General features: G+C 37.1%; 8 protein-coding genes across 8 annotated transcripts; 2 read left to right on the top strand and 6 right to left on the bottom strand.

The window, feature by feature from the left end:
- RHIMIDRAFT_102880 (molecular chaperone) lies at positions 1–664 on the bottom strand (the record flags this gene model as incomplete). The annotated part of the gene is made up of 4 exons (XM_023605138.1): positions 541–664; positions 473–487; positions 372–416; positions 1–320 (listed from the first exon to the last, which is right to left on the bottom strand). Coding segments are annotated over exons 1-4 (452 nt in total), but the record flags the coding sequence as incomplete, so codon positions are not given.
- Positions 665–714: 50 nt separating this feature from the next.
- On the bottom strand, positions 715–2194 carry RHIMIDRAFT_235328 (uncharacterized protein; the record flags this gene model as incomplete). The annotated part of the gene is made up of 3 exons (XM_023608336.1): positions 715–1380; positions 1441–1827; positions 1895–2194. 3 exons carry the CDS (start codon positions 2192–2194, stop codon positions 715–717), a joined length of 1353 nt encoding a protein of 450 aa, XP_023468263.1.
- Positions 2195–2251: 57 nt separating this feature from the next.
- Positions 2252–3654, bottom strand: RHIMIDRAFT_102876 (peptidase C14). The gene is made up of 6 exons (XM_023605137.1): positions 3517–3654; positions 3401–3466; positions 3169–3343; positions 3081–3114; positions 2941–3030; positions 2252–2884 (listed from the first exon to the last, which is right to left on the bottom strand). Exons 1-6 carry the CDS (start codon positions 3572–3574, stop codon positions 2348–2350), a joined length of 960 nt encoding a protein of 319 aa, XP_023468262.1. The 5' UTR covers positions 3575–3654; the 3' UTR covers positions 2252–2347.
- Positions 3447–4201, bottom strand: RHIMIDRAFT_275438 (uncharacterized protein). The gene is made up of 3 exons (XM_023612550.1): positions 3836–4201; positions 3517–3785; positions 3447–3466 (listed from the first exon to the last, which is right to left on the bottom strand). The coding sequence occupies exons 1-2, from the start codon at positions 4193–4195 to the stop codon at positions 3627–3629; spliced, it is 519 nt and encodes a 172-aa protein (XP_023468261.1). The 5' UTR covers positions 4196–4201; the 3' UTR covers positions 3447–3466; positions 3517–3626.
- A 351-nt stretch (positions 4202–4552) lies between these two features.
- Positions 4553–5919, top strand: RHIMIDRAFT_249506 (uncharacterized protein; the record flags this gene model as incomplete). The annotated part of the gene is made up of 6 exons (XM_023610631.1): positions 4553–4589; positions 4637–4715; positions 4770–4828; positions 4881–5446; positions 5499–5682; positions 5738–5919. The coding sequence occupies 6 exons, from the start codon at positions 4553–4555 to the stop codon at positions 5917–5919; spliced, it is 1107 nt and encodes a 368-aa protein (XP_023468260.1).
- A 20-nt stretch (positions 5920–5939) lies between these two features.
- Positions 5940–8265, bottom strand: RHIMIDRAFT_235325 (DUF788-domain-containing protein; the record flags this gene model as incomplete). Its single annotated transcript, XM_023608335.1, has 5 exons — positions 5940–6101; positions 6173–6260; positions 6354–6547; positions 6603–6683; positions 8125–8265. The coding sequence occupies 5 exons, from the start codon at positions 8263–8265 to the stop codon at positions 5940–5942; spliced, it is 666 nt and encodes a 221-aa protein (XP_023468259.1).
- A 3530-nt stretch (positions 8266–11795) lies between these two features.
- RHIMIDRAFT_275432 (uncharacterized protein) lies at positions 11796–12896 on the top strand. The gene is made up of 2 exons (XM_023612549.1): positions 11796–11867; positions 11923–12896. The coding sequence occupies exon 2, from the start codon at positions 12244–12246 to the stop codon at positions 12628–12630; it is 387 nt and encodes a 128-aa protein (XP_023468258.1). The 5' UTR covers positions 11796–11867; positions 11923–12243; the 3' UTR covers positions 12631–12896.
- A 4537-nt stretch (positions 12897–17433) lies between these two features.
- Positions 17434–21469, bottom strand: RHIMIDRAFT_199960 (nuclear export receptor Crm1; the record flags this gene model as incomplete). Its single annotated transcript, XM_023606421.1, has 16 exons — positions 17434–17668; positions 17725–17899; positions 17953–18183; positions 18258–18405; positions 18463–18692; positions 18743–18956; positions 19017–19121; positions 19177–20055; positions 20116–20213; positions 20263–20413; positions 20474–20705; positions 20755–20870; positions 20920–21026; positions 21091–21163; positions 21225–21326; positions 21377–21469. The coding sequence occupies 16 exons, from the start codon at positions 21467–21469 to the stop codon at positions 17434–17436; spliced, it is 3189 nt and encodes a 1062-aa protein (XP_023468257.1).
- Between the last annotated feature and the right edge of the window lie 327 nt (positions 21470–21796).

The following is a 21796-nucleotide window of genomic DNA, read 5'->3' as shown; positions in this document are numbered from 1 at the left end:
TCACAATTTGAACAAATAACATTCTTTTCGAGTGCAAGCTTCGTGTGTTTACCCAAATAGAGATCTTCGAGAGTAACAGAGAGAGGATATTTCATACTTTCACCCTTTCTAGGACGACGAGGTCCACCATGAAAGTCTCCACCAAAGCCTCCTCCGAAACCAAAATCACCGCCTCCACCAAAGAGATTAGCAAAGAGTTCATCAGCAGACATACCAAATCCACCACCTGAGCCACCAGGTCCTTCTTCTCCATATTGATCGTACGCAGCACGAGCTTGTGGATCAGACAAGATTTCATAGGCATGCGAGATTTCTTTAAACTATATACATATGTGTCAAAAAAATGGAAAGAGAGAGAGAGATGTATTTACTCTTTCGCCTTCTTCAGGGTTTTTATCAGGGTGATACTTCATTGCCTATTGTTTATCAAATCATTAGCCTTATTTCTATTTTATTATTAAAGGGTTCGCACCAGTTTTCTATAAGCCTAATGAAGTGTCAACCAGAGATTGAAGGCAAGGGTCATTTATATATTTTTACTTTTTTGATTTCATGCTCTGTAGCATCTGTTTCTACTTCTAGAATCTCATAATATCTTGTTTCTGCGACCATAATATGTGTCTATTATTAAAGAGAGAGAAAGAAAGACAGAAAAAAAGAAAAGGGAAACAAAGGCTACTAATAGTTTTTTTATTGGACAACAAAAATTTTAAGCTAGTTTAAAACAGCCTCCTTCTGCTTTTTGTGGTCACTACTGACAAACATTTGATTGAGTCTTGCCAGTTCTGATTGAATGTTATTATTATTGTTATCTATCACAGGATTGACTTCCTTGTTCTCCTTTGCTTCAACTACTGGCTCTTCTTTTTCTATTAACTGAGCCAATTCTGCTTCTATTTCTTGATCATTATAAGGTATTGTATCATTCATTCCAGACTGCATTGCCTCTTCTATCTCATTTTGATCCTGAAGTGAATTGGATACTTTCTCCATTACATCATTAATAGTCTCGATACTCAATCCATCTTGTCCCAACAGATCTCGTAGTGTATCTGCGCCCACGTTAAATGCCTGTACGACTTGAAGGTCATCATGCGATGTCTCGATCTTCATGAGGATATTATCCATAGTCTCCATTGATTTGATTCGCTTCTCTAATACCTGTTGAAACCCTTTTCGTTTCCTTATGTAATAGAGCGATTTGGCTTTATGTCCTTTCTTGTGCTCTTCTACAGATAAACGCTCAAACTCTTCAATCTTCTTTTGCAATTCATCTATTTGAATTGATAATGCATGGCATGTTGTCTGTATGCTAATCATTGCTTCATCATGCTTTGTTATATCTGCTATTTCTCCTTGTCGAGAAGGAAATTTAATCACCTGTGTGTTGTTTATCATTGATATAAAAATTATATATACACAAATGTATGTTATATTTACCTGATAGGTTGTTCCGTATCCTTTAACATTTTCTTCTACTGCAATACCATAGTGAATATGAAGGTATCTTAAGACGAGCATGATATCATCCTCTGTCAAATCGATCTCATTCACAAAATGATGAGCATATTTATGTTTAAATGCTGATAGAGTGAAAAGATGATCCGTAGTTCGTTTAGTAGGTATCTCAAAGTGTTCTGATATAATGTGTTTTGCAATCAGTTCAATAGTTGGCATAATCACATAAAAGTGGTCTTCGCTACTAGAATGCCAGTATCGAGAAGGGGATAATCTGTGATAGAACCACTCGGCCCAAGTCGCTTTGAAAGTATATGTCTGAATAAACTTGTCTATGGTCATCAAATCACCTTTTTTTTCCATATGTTCCTAAGTACTATCAATACTCTCAATCCTTTTTTTTTTTCTTATTCTTATTCTTGTGTTTCTCCCTTACAAGTACACAGTCCAAAGCAAGTGGTTTTCCTTTGAGTGGCCTTCGAAAGTCTTCAGCTATTGTGTGTTTGTTGATAGCAGTAGCATATTTTGGTGTTCTTAGATATCCTTGTTGATTGCAATCCAAAACGATCGCTCTCCAAAACTCAACATTAGCCTCATAAGCATAAGGGTTGACCGTGTGAGACTTGGAAAAGTCTGAATAAAGAGAATTTAGACGCATGGAAGTTTGGTCCTCAGCAAATTCAACATAATTAGAGGCTAAATATGATTTCAGCTTTGAATGTTTCTTTGTCGCCATCGACTCTATTTGTCTTTTTTTTAAAAAAGAAAGAGATAGGCTGGACTTGAAGTTGCCCCCCTTCTTAAGTGTGGATCACAAAGCGCTATTGGATAATTTAACTGTACGCATCTATGTCTTAGCTATGGTGTCATCAGACTCTTTATTACACGGTTAGATCATAAAAAGCAAGTTGACATCTATTGGATGAGAAGAAGAGAGCTGAGGTCGTTGAGAATATTTTTCTCGTAAGATGACACGAACAGAGTTGAGCAATTGAAGATAGGTTTGATTTCTATTTGCTCTTAGGGCAGTCGTAAAGGCATGGCTCATTGCACCTGTACTGCGACCATTTTCAAAAGCATCTGCAGAGGTTTGAGAGTCCTTACAGCCAGAGAACATGATAACATCAGCAGGGGACGATTTCTGTTTTTTAACACTGGCTGCTTTTCCTCCAAGACCACCACTCATGATTTTGGAACCGATTGACATGACTGAAGACATGGCTCTTGCTGGATTACCTGATATATAAGCCAACCCTGCACTCTTTAAGCTATTGCCTGCATCCTTGAATAAGCTGCTTTCCTTTAGAGTTCCTTGTGTCGAATAGATATAAGGCAAATCGAGCGCTGTGCCCGAATGACAACTGTCAAAGATGCAAGTCAATCTACAACCCGGTGGAAGTGGACGAACCATGATATCGTGCATCATCTAACAATATATCCATGTTTATATTTTTATAACATATCTTTCATTACATGACTTACATCGTCTACAATTTGTCCATAGATGGCATGGTCTACTGGATAGATTGTCTCATCATACCCATCATCTTCATCTCCGTCATAGTCTTTCATCTAATAACAAAAAAAGTCAATTTTAAGTATAAATGATAATATAAACTTACTCTGCCACCATGTCCACTGAAATGGAAAAAGAATCTATAAAAAGGAGGAGGTTAGCCCAAGCATATACCTTTTGGTTTTATACATTACGAATCGTTAGGTCGAGCATCATGCACTAACCATTGCATAGCTCTGATCATATTCTGCTTTGTTGGAATATTCTGAGGGTTTTGTTGATCATCTGTTAAAATAACCATATCTTCCAATCGAAAATTATACAGTGTAATAAGGAAATCCTTGATGTTATGAACGTCGTTAATGCAGCCTACATAAAAAACCAATCTGTATTAGCTCGCCTTTTATCTTCTTTAATGTATTGAACCTTTTAATTCTGCCGAAGTGCCAAAATAGTTAATGCCGATCAATAAGGCTCTCTTTCTTCCTTGACCTATTTAAAAAATAAATAATGAGAAGACATAAGGAAACTAGCACACATACAGTTAGAAAGTTGAAAGTTAGGTGGCGGTGCCTGTTGAAGACTGGGATGAACATGCATAATAAAGTCATTGGGATTGACATTGGGTGGTGTTTGACCATAAGGCACTATATCAAGAGTAGTTATTATTATATTCTTGGGCCTTATAAATCAAAAGACTACCTGAAGGATTATGTGCTGAATGAGGTGGCTGTGGATAATTGGCCTGTCCTACTGTAGGATCATGAGGTGAGAACGCAGGATCTTGAGGTGAGTAAGGAGGGGGAGGATTCTTTTATGATTGATTAGCGCATCACATGTTTATATACCAATAAAGCTTACATTAGAAGCTGGGCTTTGAGACGAATAGTTATGAGGACGAGATGGCGTAGGAGGTGGTGGTGTTGCATAAGGATTCTGTTGAGGTGGTGGAGGGTAAGAACTTTGTTGTGGTGCAGGATATGGGCTCTGCTGCGGCGGTGGAGGGTATGGACTCTGCTGTGGTGGAGGAGGATATGGATTCTGTTGTGGTGGATATCCGCCTGCGGAAGGATAGGGCTGTGGAGGTGGATAACCTTGTACGGGAGGAGGATAAGGTGAATATTGTTGTGGTGGAGGAGGAGGATATGGTTGTTGCTGTTGTTGATAAGGAGGATATGGCACATATCCGCCTGCTGTATACCCTTGACCTGGGAAACTCATAATGGAATGAATAGAAAATAAAGAAACACTTTTGCCTCTCTCTCTTTTTTAAGCTGAGTCACGTAACACCAAAGTATTTTTAGCAGTTCAGGAGGGCAGTTGTTAATTTGAAGCTATTCATATCAACAAGTTAACTTTAGTAAAAGAAGACACAGATTCAGGCAAATATTGAAACAAGATACTTGTATATATGTGTGTATATACACACGATTCGTTTTTCCCTACCAAAAACCCATTCTACCCTTATTTCAGCACAACCAAGAAGGAGTCACAGTGAAGGACAAGAAAAAAAAAAAAAGGCAAAATGACAAAACGAGAAAAATTGGTTAGTTTATTTTCTTCTCCTCAAGACATAAAATGAATCAAGCATCAAGAGGATCGCGTGTTGTATTCGGTAAAGTTTAGAAATCGCTGTTTGCTTTAAGTATTAATGTTTGCTAGTTGGAAATATTCCTTTTGAGCTTTCGGAAGAACAACTTATTGAGGTCTTTAAAGAAGTGGGCCCAGTCGCTTCTTTTCGGTAATGTATATTATATAAAAAAGATTATAAAAAGACTCATAGAATATTTTATAGCTTACTGTTTGATCGTGAGACTGGTAGGCCAAAGGGCTATGGCTTTTGTGAATTTTATGGTAAAAGAGTAAGGTTATTTGCAAATTGTTGTTAATCCTTGCATAATTATAGATGCTGAAACAGCAGCAAGTGCTGTACGAAATTTAAATGATTATGAAATCGGAGGACGTCAATTGAGAGTTGATTATGCAGCAATGGATGATAATCATCAAAGATCGGGTCATCAAGGTAGACATCACCATCCTCCCGTTCAACAAGCACCACCTCCATCCATGCCTCCACCACAACCTATGTCAATGCAACCACCTATGCAGTCCATGCCGATGCAACCACCCATGCAACCACCCATGCAGCCTCCAATGCAACCTCCAATGCAACCACCCATGCAATCTTCAATGCAGCCTCCAATGCAACCTCCAATGCAAACCCCAATGCAGCCCTCAATGCAACTTCCAGTGAATAAGTCTGTAGTAGGCAATGCATCTGTAGATGAAATCTCAAAAGTTTTAGCTTCGATGAATGCTCAAGATTTATTCACGTTGATGAGCCAAATGAAGCAAATGTCCTTTGAAAGGCCTGAATTTACCCGAGAATTTTTAGCAGCAAATCCACAAGTGGCATACGCACTATTTCAAGCTATGCTAATGATGAATATAGTAGACCCTAATATTATTACAGTAAGAAAGAGAATCGTTAGGCCGTATGCATATTCTAATACTTTATTGAAAGCGCATCATGACAGCTAATCCTGCAGCAGCACCCGTCGCACCTCCAGTTCAACCGATTATTCAGCAACCTCAACCGGTTCAACCAACTAGACCAGCAGTGATAAATAGCCCGGTTCAGCCTGTGCCTGCAGCAATCCGTGCACCTCCACCACCTCCTGTTGTTGCTCAACCAGAAGTACCACAAGGTAAATAAATACATATTGATAATAATAACAATATATCGATTTGGAATTGTTGTAGATGAAACAGAACAGCAAAAGGCACTCTTGATGAAGGTATTACAACTTACAGATGAGCAAATAAATGAACTCCCACCACAGACAAGGGATCAAATTAGACAATTGGTAAATAAAAGAGAAAACTATGAATACATATTTACTGAATCTCTTTTTGTTTTCATATACAATAGAAGGCTCAATTGACTATGCAACAGCAATAAACATTATGCTCTTCCATATTTAACATGTCCCTTATTAGCTCTCTTTTCTAACTTTGCTTGACGTTTTGATTTTGCTTCTGCTGCTGGCTCACTTTCATTGGTTGGTCTGTTTCCAAAATAAGACTTGGCCATTGGGATAATCTTGTAAGCGGCATAAGCAGGAATCTATAATGAAGCATATGTAAATCATATAATCCATCCTACAGAAAGGAGATTTTATGTTATGTTCAATTTACCACTAAATACGTGAACCAAAACTTGTTGGAGATGAATGCAGTTGTCATGTGCACAAACCATGTCACATAGATAATGTCAAACATGTAACTAGAGCAAAAAAAAAAAAAAAGACTAGTGTTAGTATATATGTGTAAATATGCTACAGATATTATCTGTCTATATCATATCTCTTATTCTTACGCTGTAAGTCCTTCAGCATTCAGATCGTCACCACTACTGATCAATGTGCCATCATTTCTATAAGTTGGTGTTCCAGATGCGACAAGGATACGATAAAATATAACAGTCAATCCAGTTGTGAGTATGTAAAGTAAGAATTGTGAAAAAGTAAATGAGCTCCAGTGGTAAATGACGCGCCATAAGAAATAAATAGCCTAAGAACACATTCGAGTTAGTTGTTGCATAGATGAAAAGTGTTGGTGATTATACATTAACAATTATAAAGCCTTTGCGAAGGTTCGTCAAGGCTTGTTTATTGGAAATAGCAATCTTTTTGGATGAAGCGTTGGCCTAACATAATGTTAAATACAGACTCTTCTCTCTCTCTTTTACTATTTTGTTACCATTTTCTTAGAGAAAAAAAGACTAATACAGTGATTTGTGTTTAAATTCAAAAATTTTAAGTGAGCACGTCATGCGGACGCGGGAAAGTGAAACAATAAAAAACTATGTGAACGCTACGCGTACAAGAAGGCTAACGCTACGGGTGCTTCCTTGGAGTGCTACCTATGTTGTCACTATACAACTTCACGTTAATAAAGCCTTCCTACATAACCTAAGGCTGTCTAGTTCACTCTCTCTGATATAAAATACGAATTCATCATAATTACAAGTGAGCTCAATGGCCATTGTTGATCAAACTGACAGCATAAAATTAGAATAAAGAAATAAATTTCTTTTTTTCCTTTCTTCTTGAAAAGAAACAAAAATCAAGATGACAACTCTATAAAGTCAAATTTAGCTTGACGCTACACATTGAAAAGCTTTGTTAAACGATATCATAGATAATAACTTCTTCTCGTGGATTTCATCATGCGCGTAGTGCTTATCATGACATGACAACAGATTCAACAGGAACAATCATTTCTTCTACAGATTCAAACAGAGAAAAGCTGCTGGTCAGCTTAATGAAGGAAGAAATAAAGATCCATTACTAAAGTGTGATGTTTGCAACCAAACGTTTGAAAACAAGAATACACGCTTTGTGCACAAATGCCGCCACCGTGTGCTACAGGCAAATGTTACTCTTGGCGAATGTAAGAAAACTGAAAGGTTATCAAGGCAATATTCATTCATTTGTTTGTCTTTTGTTGTTATAGATATTACATCTTTACCTTTTCAGTTCAATCGGTTCCAATGTCCTTTGACAATGTGTCAAAACGTAACTTTCGCGAATATCGATATCTTTTCGAGGCATATGTCCGCTAAACACAATTTCGATACAAGCGTGGTGTATACACAACTGAAGCCAGCAGTTCATGTAACCAATTGGAAAAGGAGTGTCCGAACTTCGATTTCCAATAAAGATGTCATTTAGCTTTGCAGTGTAACAGTATATAGACATCGTATCATCAAATCATGACAATTAAATGCTCACCTGTTGTTTTGCACTTGACACATGAAGATTTACATGCAATCCACAGCATCCATTTCCTTATGTACAGCGATTTGCTGTCCGATTTGATTAGCAATATCCCTTTTCAAGGTGAGAATTTCTCCCATGAAATGAAAAGTGTCTTATAAATTCACTCCGAACACAAGGACCCTGACCATGACGCCTGCAAAGGACAGACGAAGCCGGCCTATATTGAAAAAATTATATCATGGTCTCGCCTTCCGAGGTTGAATGACGCCTTTGAGTTTCTGCCACCAATAGAAGAACTCATAGAAGCATTGAACATGGATTTAGAATATGGCCGTCACTTTTGCACGCGGTGTAAGTTCTCGATACAGGCTGTCTTGTTGTGATGGACCACAATATTCTTTTCACATCAACATCCGAAGCGTATTCAAGGTCAAAGACATTAGGTGTGCATGGTGAGAGCAATCTAAAGTCAATACCAGTGAAAAGTTTGTCAGCTGGTGTGTCCATGGAGAAGCTGATGGTGGCCTCATGAAACGGAAACTCGGTCAATAAGCCAGAGGATAAACCAACAAGGAAGGATATATGCTGTGATATTCGTTTTATTTAAATTTAAAACCAACAAAACAAATACTGTAACAATAGTTTTATTTGACCTTGATGAGTGAAGCCTTGATAAGAAGCGGTTGAGCAGATGATAGCCTTCCTTGTTGGTTTATCCTCTGGTCTTTAGATCAATTATATGTTATTCATATCGGATGCGATAGAGGAATGTAAACTGTATGCTCTACTGTAAGATTATAATGCTTTATAATGATTCACATCAAACGCGTCACCAGTAACATTGCCCTTGTTGCATTTACACACCAGATACGTCGTATACATAACATACACCAGTTTAGAGACTCGCTTATATAAATGGCCTAGAAGCCTCATTTATATTACTGAAAGGGCAACACTTTGACATTAAATGAAATTAATACAAAAGTGTAGAAAAGTAAAGCCCCTACGCATCAGCAACCATAAGTCAATAGAACATTTACAAGGCATACCATCTTGATTTAATATGGCTTCTATCACTTGAGTTTGGAAAAACGCGAAAAATTACCTATAGATTTGAACATGTTACAAAATGACAGAAGGTCTAAATAATAACTCTAATTTATAGCTTTGGAAAATAATTATGATCTATAGGAAATAATGGAAATTTTATACGAGTTGTTATATGATCTACTTATTTGTGGGTAGGCTTCAAAAGTCTTCTCACTGTGTCTACATAGTGTTTTATGGACCTTGTATGGATAAAAGACACCGTACCAGATGAGGGGCTGGCAGTAGACAGTAAGCTAGCAAGGCTAGAGAAAAGCTCTTGAGGTGCGCGTCCATTATCATTACAATAGACAGCTGTACATTTTTATTAATACAAGTTCCGTATGACTATGTCGCAAATCAAGCACTTGCTTTTATAGCTATTAACGAGTAAACAGAAGAGTAAAATAATCGCAAGCATTATATTGGTTCTATAAATCATCTTTAAACAAGCTATTGCTGAAGAGAAAAGAAAGAAGATTGTTCAAAAAATTTGAGTGACTTATAGGAAACTCGCTTGCATTCTTGTTTGAGTAGAGAGCTTTAAAGAAATCTTCCAAATTCAAATCTGTTCGTATATGAATTAAAATTCATTCACTATTAATTGCTGCTGTAAACTATGAATACTTTCACTTGTTGGTGTTTAATTGAAAAGTGAAGGGGAGACGGTGTTGCGTTAATTCATATATTAAGGTAGTCGTTTCATTGGATAATTTCCTCCACATTAGGCTCAACGTGTTTATAACACACACAGCACGCAGTTAGATGCCGATTACTGACAGCTTTAAGGAAACTTCAAGCAGATATTGATGATCTGAGATATGCTCTCTGACAGCTCTTAAAAGTGAAATACACTGGGACATTTCTCTGCGAAAACTTTTCTCCAGAATGCTCTGTATCATTGATATATTTACTGTAGCCTGTTCCTTAAAGCACACTTAATAAGAAAGGATTACCTGTGAACGGCCTCAAGCTTACAGTTCGGTGGGTTGATTCAGCGCCTTTGAGCTTATTAAAGCTAAAAGCCTTGTGCGTTCTATCACAAAACTGATCAGCCATACAGGCAAATTTATAGACTGCCCTGTCATATTTTGATGCACATAATTTTGAATGAGCTTCCTTTTTTAACTATAGTAAGTTTCTACTATATTCAATTTGAGCTTTTCATTAGCCTGGGTCTGTTTTCAAATAAAGTCAATAGACTGACTCGGTTCTGCTTTGCAATAATGAAGAAAAAATAAGCGCCATAGTGATTAATGGCTTTGGATAGTGATAAGCAACACGGTGCTCTCTAAGGTGTAATGAACCTTTTTTATTTTATTTCCATATAAGACTACTTATCCTTTTGATATTCATGCATTCATAACATTTTTCACTGTTATAAATCCTTGATTATATCTCTCATTCAAGTCATGCGAGTATCAATGATAATATAAAGTATATCGCGTACCTTAGCAACGCATCCTGTTTCGAGCGCCATTTGAAATAGTTTATGCAGATTTAGAAGATCCATTGCTTTACTATAAAAATGAACGTACAATCATTAAATCCATCACAGTTATAATCGTCGCTAATGTTAGTCTACATTTCACAAGCAGAAGGAAAAAGAATAAGGATATAACAACAGTGCCAACCTTTACTGACCAATAAAACAAGTGTATCAATGATTTAAAATTTTAAAAATTATGTTCAAGGATGTTCAAGTAGATTATTTTATTTTTTTTTAAAAAAAAAAAAAAAAAGGAAGAGGAGAGACTACTAGTGTTCAGTACATGACAACTTCTGAAGGTACAATAAAGTCAGCAAGAGAGGAACAGGAATAAGGTGACCTTAACCATATTACAAGTCTCTCTGTGTTGCCCTTAAAGTGTGTCTCTTGGGTGGCCAAGCACATCCCAAAAGCTTACCTAGTGAGTAACATCAACCATAGAAATTTGAAGAATGCAAATAAGTCCAAAAGACCATAGGCAGAGCCAAGACTAGAACCATGAGTAGAACCAAGATGAGAACCTACAAAAGCCCCCGACCCTGCCATACCTGTGTTAGGAAGGAAGATAAAAAGACCATAGATTATTCCGAGCACTTCCCTGAGAGTTATTGAGAGAGAACCATATAGAAAGCTTGCTTGATATATTTGAAGATAAAAGAAAGAATAATTTGAATAAAGAAGGGAAAGTTGCGTCCTTTTATACCTTTTAAAGCTTCCCCATGGGAATATATTTTTGCTCATGCCAAACAAAGAAGCAATCAAAGTTCCTTTATCTCTTTCTCTCCCTATCTTTAACCCAAAATGGACTAGGCATATTTTTTAAGAAATTCACATACAAACATCTGCTCTCCTTTGAAGGTTGTCTAACCCTCCTTTTTTTTGAGAGAGAAAGAGAGAGAGAAACAATTTTGACCTAAAAGGTATCTCTTGTCTTCATTCTTATGATTTACATTGCTTCATTTATTGCCTTGGTTGTGCCCTGAATTCAAACTATGGCGTGTTTATTAAACTATTTACTCTCTTTCGTGTTTTATTGATAGTCCATCCTGAAACATAATCCATTACAAAAAAGGAAGGCCTGGATCAATCCCCTTTGGCGCTCAACCTAAGCATACATCACATCATGTCCTTAATCAGATTTTTGTTTGTTTACATATCAAAGCCAAGAGGAAAGTCTGAAAGTTCCATAAAAATAATTCCAAAATAGGAAGAAGGAGATAAACATATAATTCATATAGCTTATATGAATGCCTTTGTAGTTATTCTACATAATGGGTATGAAGTAATAACAGCTATAAAGGAATAGAGGATATGCTGGGCCTTGTTTTTGTGTGTGTAGATGTCTTCAGGTTACAACAACTTTATGCAGATTTCGACACAAATTTTTATTGAAACTCCCCGCCAAAATATCCTACAACATTTATTCTTGCATACAAAGATCAATTCTTTCTTGCCACAGACCTCTTTCTTTTCTTTGTTCATAAATGACTACAGAAAGCCTCATTCCATCTTGCGGTATTCTTATATTTTCAAGGTAAAACTATTTATTCATCGACAATATCACAAACATCATTCTCGTTTAAATCAAGCTACCATGAAATGTTATGCTTTTCTTCAATTTTACTCCTTGAAAAATAACAGTACCAATAGCAATCTTCTTCATGCATTTGGTCACAGTAATTTGCAAAAGATAATTACACATATTAAAGTCCACAACCTCACCATCAACGGTACTGTATTTCCATTTGAAAGAATGATACCGGCACTTCCAACAGTACAACAAATGATTAAAAAGTCGGCTACAAGAGAAGAAGGACGTTTGCAATTGATAAATATTGGTACGAAGCTTCAAGGTACTCAAAAGGTGACTGTGAAGTTCATAAAGGACATGTTGGAATCTTTTCCTCTTAATGACTTGGGTGAAATTATTAAGGAGGATGATAAAAAGTATATTCATTTTACCAATATTGCAGTCATTATTTGATAATTTGGATCATGAAAACATGGTATTTTTTAAGATCACAAATGAAAACAACGCCGAATGTAAACAGAAGGTCTTTGGTGTTTCTCATCGAAGACCAGATGGTCAATTCCGTCAAAAAACTGAACGTGATAATTTTATCACAATTGGCTACATGGAAGCCAAGGCTGAGCTAGAAAGCAAGAACCATGAGGCCTGCATGCAAGACCTAGTTCGCCTTGCAATCTTTGGCAAAAATGCCATAGATATTTACAACTTGAAAAACACGCTATTGCTTCAAGCAATTGGATCAAGCTTTACGTTCTATTTATTGTAAAAGGAAAATAGGGACATGTATGCCATGGTGAAGTGACAGCTTCAATTTCCTAATGAATATAAATCATTACACTTGAAGCGACCTTGGTTGTCGTAGTCATTCTTTTCTTTGTTAGTTCAAATTGTACAGCGTAAAATAAAATACAGTGATATAATAAGCGTCATTTTTGGATCTTTATCTTCTTGAGTGAGAATGTAACAAACAAAGAGACAAGCCGAGAAGAAAACAGAGGGAGAGGAGGGCGGAAACAACCAAGATCACTTCAAGTGTAATTATAATTATACTTTATAAATTTGTACACTATCAAAATAAGAATCTCTACTTATTCAAAGCTCTCTCTCTCTCTCTCTCTCTCTCTCTCTATCTCTCTCTCTCTTTGGAAATCAAGCTATTGCTTACTTAAATAAAAACTTCATTTTGTTACTCCCAAACTTAGTTTTTTGTTCTTTAATCTTAGTAATATGGCTGTTATCATACTCATTTCAGTGTACTTTTCTTTGTCTCTGGTAATCCAAGGAAACAACAGCTTAATGATTTCTTCATATACATCATTATGAAGCAGTTTGAGTAGTTTAAAGGCTATAGATTATTAATGGTGTAGGTTTTTCCTTATTAGTGATATGCCGTATATTAATATTTGTCTGTGCAATGAGCTAATCTTTGACTGCAAAGTCCTTTTGCGATCTGGAGATTCCCAGCTGGAACTGTAACTCGGCAACCTGGCATTGTAAGACTTGTACCATACAACTGAGGCTTGCTAGTGGAGGGCCCTTTTTTTTTAAAAAAAAAAAAAGAAGAGAGAGAAAGACAATTCGGAACCTGAATAAATATTAAAGTCATTGAATTTTCCTGATCTTGTTTCTCCTCTCATCTTTAAGCATCAATAACAATGTTTGAGAAATTAGCTGGCTTTGCTATAAAAGCCAAAGATAATGCTCTGTCAAAGGTGATCTTATCCAAGGATAAAAGGCTTGAACAATCAATATCAGAAAATATTCGTGTTAAAGATATCTTATTGAAAAAGGTACTTAGAAAAAGAGAGAGCGAAACAAGAGTATTGTTAATAAGAAAAGGGGAGTAGGTATCAACGTATGGATTACCTTCTACTGTTAGTGTCATTGCTTATGACTGTATTGCTGGACTACTCGCTGTTGGTAAAATAAACAGCATAGGATATAGTATATTCTTATGAGTATTGTAGCAGGAGAATTAAACAAGAATTATATCAAAGTGTTTGGTAGAGGCATATCAGCATCCATCGACTTACCAAGCACAGCTGGAGTCAAGTATCTACAGTTTAAAATTGGATCACCTTTACTCGTAGTGATCGATAAAGCAAATACTATCTTCACAGTTGATCTCCGAACAAAGAAAGTCTGCCACGTAGTGTCAGCAGAGGCCATCATCACGAGTTTAGCTTACTGTGTGGGGACAGATTGGCTATTTATTGGATATTCCAATGGCTTTATCGACGTGTTTGATATACAACAAGGAGTGATCACAGAGTACCAAATACCTGATCTATTACCAGAGGAAGAAAAACAGCAAAGTCATGTTATTGTTGACCTACAGCTCCACCCGACTGATTTGAACCTGTTGCTGATAGGATACGAATCTATTGTACATATATGGGATATTCGGGATCGATCCATTAGAAAGTCCTATACTCTCAGAAAACTGGATGTAGACTACAAAAACGGAAACTTAACATGCCTGGCCTGGAGTCCGAATGGCACACGGTTCATTGGAGGATATGATGACGGGTACATGCATCTGTGGGATATCAATAGTGATAAAAGACCCATTGCCTCACGTAGACTCTTTCAGCATTATACAGCATCATCAGAGGTGGAGCCAATTTATCAAATTGCATGGTACACAGATAAGGTGGAGAAGAAATCGTTCGTCATTGCTGCAGGAGGAGCTCATCCGGCAGATACATTAGGCTTAAATTTATTAGAGTTTGACTACGATGGCGAGTCAAAGGAGCCCAAGAAGCAGACGATCATGCCTCTTACCTCTGACCTGTCTCATTTTCTCATCCTTAGTACCAACCCATATTACGGAGGTATGCAGAGCCCTTTTGGAATTGCCATTGTTGGATCAGATCACTCGTTCAAGGTTTACGGGCTTGATCATGGATTTCCCCAACTCAAGCTTCCTCCTGCACTTGAGTTTGTTGATCCCTGTATCTTGACTGCCTGCTATTTACCCCAGCTCCCAGATTCAGCCTACACATTACTATCGTCAATGGCCAGCGGTGACAGAAGAGCACGCTATGTCCCTATCACAGGTGGTATAGCAGGACCAGAACATGTCTATCACATACAGTCAAATGATCTTCTTTTAACTATTCATCAAGGCGAGCTCATCAAATTCTGGGATGCTTCCTATACCGCCCTTCGACCTCTGCCTCATCTCACAATCGAATGCACAAGGGATCTTGGAACACGTGAAGCAATCATTTGCTGTCTTGATGTCAACAAGACCACTGGAACACTGGCTGTTGGATTTAGCAATGGATCCATCATTATTTATAAGTATGTTGCTGAGAGACAGAAAGAGGAGATAACGGCAACATCAACAGAGCACTTATCAAGACAAGAAGAGCTTATCAATCAATGTGATACCACGTTGAAAGAGATTTCTGATTTATTAGAAGATTTGGGTTCGGTCGATGAGAACGATCTGCGTGTGGATGATAGTCATAACCCATTCGTTTTAAACGAACAGCAGACGAACGATCAGCACCCGGTTGATAATACTAATAATCCCTTTGTAGAACCTGCACCGCCTCCACCAGACACGACTCAAAAGGAGCCAATAAAAGATGAACAAGCAGCTCAACCAAATATCTTTCAAAAGATAGACGTGCCTGATAATGTATGTGGATATCATGCTGCATTACATATCAGATTAGATGTTGCAGTAAGAAGTGTGGTTAGTATTGGTGATTCGCTGTAAGTTTGTAATTTGACAAGTTTTTATATCACACTAATGTCATATTTCAGTATTGCTGCTGCTTTGGATAATGGAAGTGTAGTCTTTTTGGATATTCATAGACACGCTGTCTTATTTTCTGAAAATATTGTGCGTAAGTGCATTATGTCTTGTAATAGAGAAAACCTTATTGAAATGTAAAACTTTTAAATTTCAATTGTAGTTTGGGATGTTCAACAACAAAACTCGACCATAGAAAAGAATACTGCCACTGAATCATCTGAAGTACCTAATATAAACCAGTCCACGTTGACAGAAATTACATATCTTGGCTTCTTTAATACATATTCTTCATCCAAAGGTAACAAAACTATGTGCACGTATGCGTACTAAACTTTCAACCACAGTTACAAAGGCTGAACCACAGCTGTTTATTTGCCTTGGCAACGGACATATCTATCAGTTTAGTATGCTTTTACTGTTAAGTAGTGTATCGATAGATGACATTCGACAACATCTTTGCATAAAAGCATCACCACCCCTCTTAAACATGCATGTTATTGACCTGAAAGGAGCTTTACAAGTGACCATCTCTGATAAGATAATAGAAGAAGAGGACGTAGCCAACAGATCAGATATTATAACTAAAGAGCACAGTCCAGTCTCTCCTGAGATCTCTGACGACACAAGTTCGTCTCAAAAGGCCGCAAGCACTATCAGTACTGGCAGTAGTAGTCTATCTTTGTCAAACATAAGTTCGAAACGTATAGCGGCACTTGGGAAAGTAGAATATCGTCAACAAGATAATCCTCATTTTATCATATGTGTATCGGCTCATGTGGTCAATGTATACTTGTCTGGTTTCAATGTTAAATTGTATAGTAGAGAACTCAAAGAGTTTTCGATAGTACAGAGCGAAATTGTTCAAAACTATAGTAAGTGTATAAAAGAGAAAGAGGAGAGAGAGAGAGAACTCACGTTGAACATAGCGTCAAGTTCATGCTTATCTGTTATCTGTGATAATGGAAAATTACTTTGCTTTTCTCTACCAAAATTAGAATTTATTGCTGAACTAACTCTTCCAGAGAAAGCACTACCAAAAAAACTTATAGAGGCCAGTCTAAGTCAAGATGGTCGTGTGGTTTTTTGGACAGGGCAATACGAGATTGAACAATATCAGTTTATGGAGAACCCCAGCAGGTACGTATACGCTTACACATCTAATGCATAAATAATTAACAGAGAATTTTAGACATGTTGGAGAATCCGTTATGCTACATGACGCTCAAAAAGAACTTCCCCCGCATCCATCCACTGTGCTTAAAAGACAAAAATCTATTACAAAAAAATCATGGCTGAATGCAGTGGCAGGAGCTTTTCAAAAGGAACCGTTGACAATACGTGAATTAGACACTATAAGTAAGTAGTATACACATGCCAAGATGATACTAACTATAATTGGTGCAAAGTGGGCCGAGTACACAAGGAAGACGCGTATGAAGCAACCAAAAAGAAGATCGAGGCTTATAAAGCCAAGAATACAAACAAATCATCAAGCGGGCCAAGTGGTGTATTTGCAGAGTTGGGCGATAAAATGAATGAACGTGGTGAGAGATTGAACGAATTGAATCAAAAGTTTGAAGAGATGAATGCTGCCTCTGGAGACTTTTTGAAGGCTGTTAAGGAATATAACGAAAGACAGGCACGCAAGAAATGGTGGGAGTTTTAGTTTGTCTAATTTGCTATACCCTCCATAATTCCCCCTCTTAAGTTGTAAATAAACAAATATCAAGTGGAGCCTAAACACTATTCTTGGTGCACTTTTCAAAAGCAAAGCAGGATCCTTTATTGTAAAACTTCATCTTACCCCATAAGAGATAAGTCAGATGGTTTAATCATACCAGGTATACGCAGAGCGTTTTCTCTTTCCTCTCTTCTCTTTCTTTCCATCTCTGCTTCTTTTTCTTCTAAATAAAGCTCCGTATTCTCTCCAGCAAATTCTTTCAGTTGAATGAGAAAATCGCGCACTTCTAGTTTAAATTTTGGAAGAGTATTATTGTATTCGAGCATAGCATCAATGAAGACAGTGATCTGTCCCCTATATATTGAAGCAGTTTAATTAGGCGTCTTTAGTAACCTCTCATCGACTGATACCTTTTAAGATGCGGGAATGCATTCTGTAAGAGTGTTGATACATAGTCTTTTAAAAATTTTACATTGTCCATGTTTTCATCTGTCACTTCTGAAGGATTGTATAATGGCATGGTTATTGAATTAGTTGTCACCAGGCTAAACAATAGAGCCAGCATCTCAGTTTGCCCTTTGAAGCCTATTTAAAACCTATATTAGATTTAATATATGATTGCACATTTGACCGTATACCACTCTTGTGATCTCCGTCTGTTAAAACAAAGAATATATCCTGCAGGATACTCAAGTAATAAGACTGGTAGAACGCGTCTGCAATGGTGGAATCAGTTGCGTTGATATTTTGTATCAGTTCTTCACATATGCCCAAGCTGAGGTCCGCAATATGACGCAACGTATGCTTGAATCCCCAGACAATACTGTCAATAATCAATTTGAATCGATCAGGTGACAGTTCAAGAAGAGCTATAATATGGATAAGTATATACACGGTGGGCCCTGAGGGGAGGGGGCTCTTGAAAAAGGCTATTATGGAATACCTGGAAAGCAGTGTCGATTGATCGATCGTAGTAAATGATAAAACCCTTCTCTATGCTCTGGGTATTCAGTAAAGTCTTTTGTAATCATGTTTAATGTAGGTTCAAATGTGGATTCAAGCACCAGAGGAATATGCGGTATCATCAATGTCTAATACAAATCAGTCAGAATAACCACATTTAAACACGTTGTATAATAGACTAGTACATCGAGCTTATCCACCAAGTTTGCAAGCACTTCAAGTACATAAGCTTCTTTAATAATATCTGGACTACTGTTGTAGCTTGTGAGAACAACTTCAAAAAATGGAGTGATCATATTTTGTTGAATAGAGTCAAGTTCAGTCGCACAACCCACAAAGGTGTTTATAAGCTGTAAAATATCCTTTCTCACTGATCGCAATCCACGAACATTGGGTGTCTTGACTGCAATATTTCCTATTAGTTAATGAGTAACAATACTTTATCATTTGATCAAGATTCCACACCTTGCTCAGCAAGCAATTGAATTATTATCATTTCGGCAGTGTGATATAGTTCCAACATATCTGAGTATATGACGCCTAATTGACTAATATAACCATGTCCAATGGAAGAGCAGGCAGCAATGTTTACTTTCAATATGTTGGTCAAAACTTTGACTTGCTGTGGCTGTTTCAAAATTGTTGAACTGTTTTTCACAGAGAGAATAGCATTCTGCCACTATATATCCTGTATATCAGCGATAGAGGCTATTATTATTCTTTTTATGTATACACTTACAAGCATATTAGGTATACTCATAAACTTGGTAATCAACTTTTCTTGGATAATTTTGTTGGACTGCGCTGAGATCATGTAGCCTACTGCCTCATAAAATGTTTGAACCTAACATTGTTCTATATTGAGATAGTCAATTTCAAAGAGACATTTCTTCCTTTACCTGTTGTGGTGTGAGGCGACAAGTGATATCTTCCATATTATGTATTATTTCATCGATAAACGGAGAGACTTCGCCTGTTTGTTGAATAATAAAATGTCGACTGCACTCTTGTGAAATCTTGATAAACGTATCGCATGCCATATCTTGTACGCCTTCATGAGGTTCATGCATAAATTCAAACAGCTTATGAATGACTATTTTCAAGAACTGCCAGTGGGATTTCAAGAATCTTGGGTACTGTCCTACGCAATACATGACATTCGAAGCAACAACTGCCTTATTTGCCTTTCCTCGTTTCTGTTCACAGAGACTCAATAGATCTTTGATCACTGTCACCAAAAAATGCTTTTCAGTATCAACATTCATTGCCCCTGAGATAGATCCAATGGCCCAACAGAGCTTATTCAAGTTTTGCCAAGACCATTCGCTGCCATCCATTTGCCGCTGCAGCTTTTTTGTCATGATCATTTCCGTATCGGCAACGTCCAAGTTAGTAAGATAGACTAAGACTTCTTTTATGTTTTTATACAATATAATTGTGTCGCTCTCCTTTATAAACTCGCGGACGATTTCTCCTTCGTCATTCTCTACGATCAACACTTCTTCTGGCTTTACCATCTTTTCAATCATGACTACACGAAGGCTGGAAAGAATATCGGCGTAAATGCTTTTCCTTGGCCAGGGTCGCTCTTCAGTTGGATGAATAGAGTGGTTGTATAGCCTTAGATTCGCGGCTTCATCGTATAATGATCTCACTAGCTTGGTCCAATACTCTAAGCAGACCTTAAACACTTCACGATCTTCAATCCGTGATATGTTGATCAAGTGAACGTGAGCACTGTTCAGTAGATTATGACATTCTGACGTCCTCTCGACTATCTAAGTTAATTAGAAAACAAGTGGATTATTTATAGCCTTGACTATTCTCTGTATTGGTACCTCTACATGTGCTTCCAAGAAGCTAGTTAAAAACAAGGCTAGATTTTGAATGAATTGTTGATCGTCATTAGAACTGTTTTCGTATAGAGATGCAATATCTACGCAACTGTTAAAAGAGGTCTTTCACATCATTCATTGAATAATTACCTGTGTTGGAAGGTATTGCAGTATTGATTGATCCCATCACTTGTGTAAAGAGAGAAAGTAGCTTTTCATTATATTCATCCACACCTGATAAACTGCCTATTTCCATGAGACATTTCAAAGTAACATTACGATACTGTTGCATGTCCATAAACTAATAAATTCCCCCTCTCCTTCGGTTAGAATAAGGTAACCATTACCTAGACTATATTACCTTGGTCAAGAGTTGTATAAGGTTGGTTTCAAAGATATAGCCAATAGGAATCCAACTCAAGAACCTCAACAATGTCTCTAGAGTGGCCTTGATCAGACTTGCTTTTGATACACTATCTAGTATTTCTACGCATAAATGAAATATTTCAGAGAATTCATTGCATATCGACTGTCGAAGGTTGGATGTTTTCAAATGTATCATTTGCTCTGCAGAATAGTCAAATATTTCTTCACTAGTTTATTCTAAGTTCATCTGATCTGAGCATTGATAGTTTTATTTACCTTAATAGCTTCAAAATGTTCATGTTATTCTCGCATAAGGACATGTTTGTTTTGCTTGAAGCAACGATTTCCGGGATAAAAGATGGCCAGTGATAGGGCCAATCCTGCTTCAGTATCTAGGATGTAGGATTACTCATCTGCTTTCTAGTGTTTATTGCCCATTACCTGAACTAATACCATGTTCAATTTGTTAATAAAAGTGCGCTCGTTATAAAGTGTTGCCTCATCTGAGGATGATTTGATAACCATATCAACAATGAAACATCGGATAGCTGAGTATAAAGAATGCATATTCCCTTTAGCCTAATATCCTTCCTTTTTTCCTTCATGATATACCCTGTTTAGTCTCTATCGGTAACGTATTCCATCTTGTCGTGATAAATTTCTCCAAGATCTGCAGTGCGATGAACTGTAGTGTAGTGAATTTAGTCTTTGTTTTTGTTTATTATGCAGCAAATAAAAGAAATTACCTTTGTCTGAGGTACATTGGAATGCTCTAGAATCTTGTCAGCTCGAGTCCAAGCATCAACGTGATCTTGAAATTGCGTCAGTAATTGCTGTGCCATTTGTTGCTTGAAGTTTTCTTTATTAGAAAGATATTTTAAATATACAAAGAACTTACGTTTGAACCAGAGCCAGTGTAGAAGGTCAGTACGACCTGATCTAATAAAGCAATGTCGAGCTCTTTGTTGAAATCTAGAATACTTTCTGCCATTTGCATAGAATGAAATTGAAAAGAAGAAGTATGTAAAAAATAGGACCCTATTGGTGTCTCTTTATTTTTATATCCCTATTCAGTTACTGACAGTACGAATTCTATGCCATTGGGGAAGGACGAGATAATTTGGGCCAATCACCGAGATTGAAAAAAGTCATTCTCTGGGAACATCATATCGTTACCTAAAGGACTACAGGAGCTCTACACTTCAACGTTCATTATGTTTAAAACGAGCTCAATCCTTACCTTCTATATATATACATATTGATGAAGATCTGCAGCAAAGAAGTCGTAGGCTTTTCTGCTTCCCTGATTGAGGCATTC

The sequence above is a fragment of the Rhizopus microsporus genome (genome assembly GCF_002708625.1).
Source record: "Rhizopus microsporus ATCC 52813 unplaced genomic scaffold scaffold_4, whole genome shotgun sequence".
In the NCBI taxonomy this organism is placed as follows: domain Eukaryota; kingdom Fungi; phylum Mucoromycota; class Mucoromycetes; order Mucorales; family Rhizopodaceae; genus Rhizopus; species Rhizopus microsporus.
The sequence above is the reverse complement of the archived record's forward strand: the minus strand, read 5'-3'. Positions and strand labels throughout refer to the sequence as shown.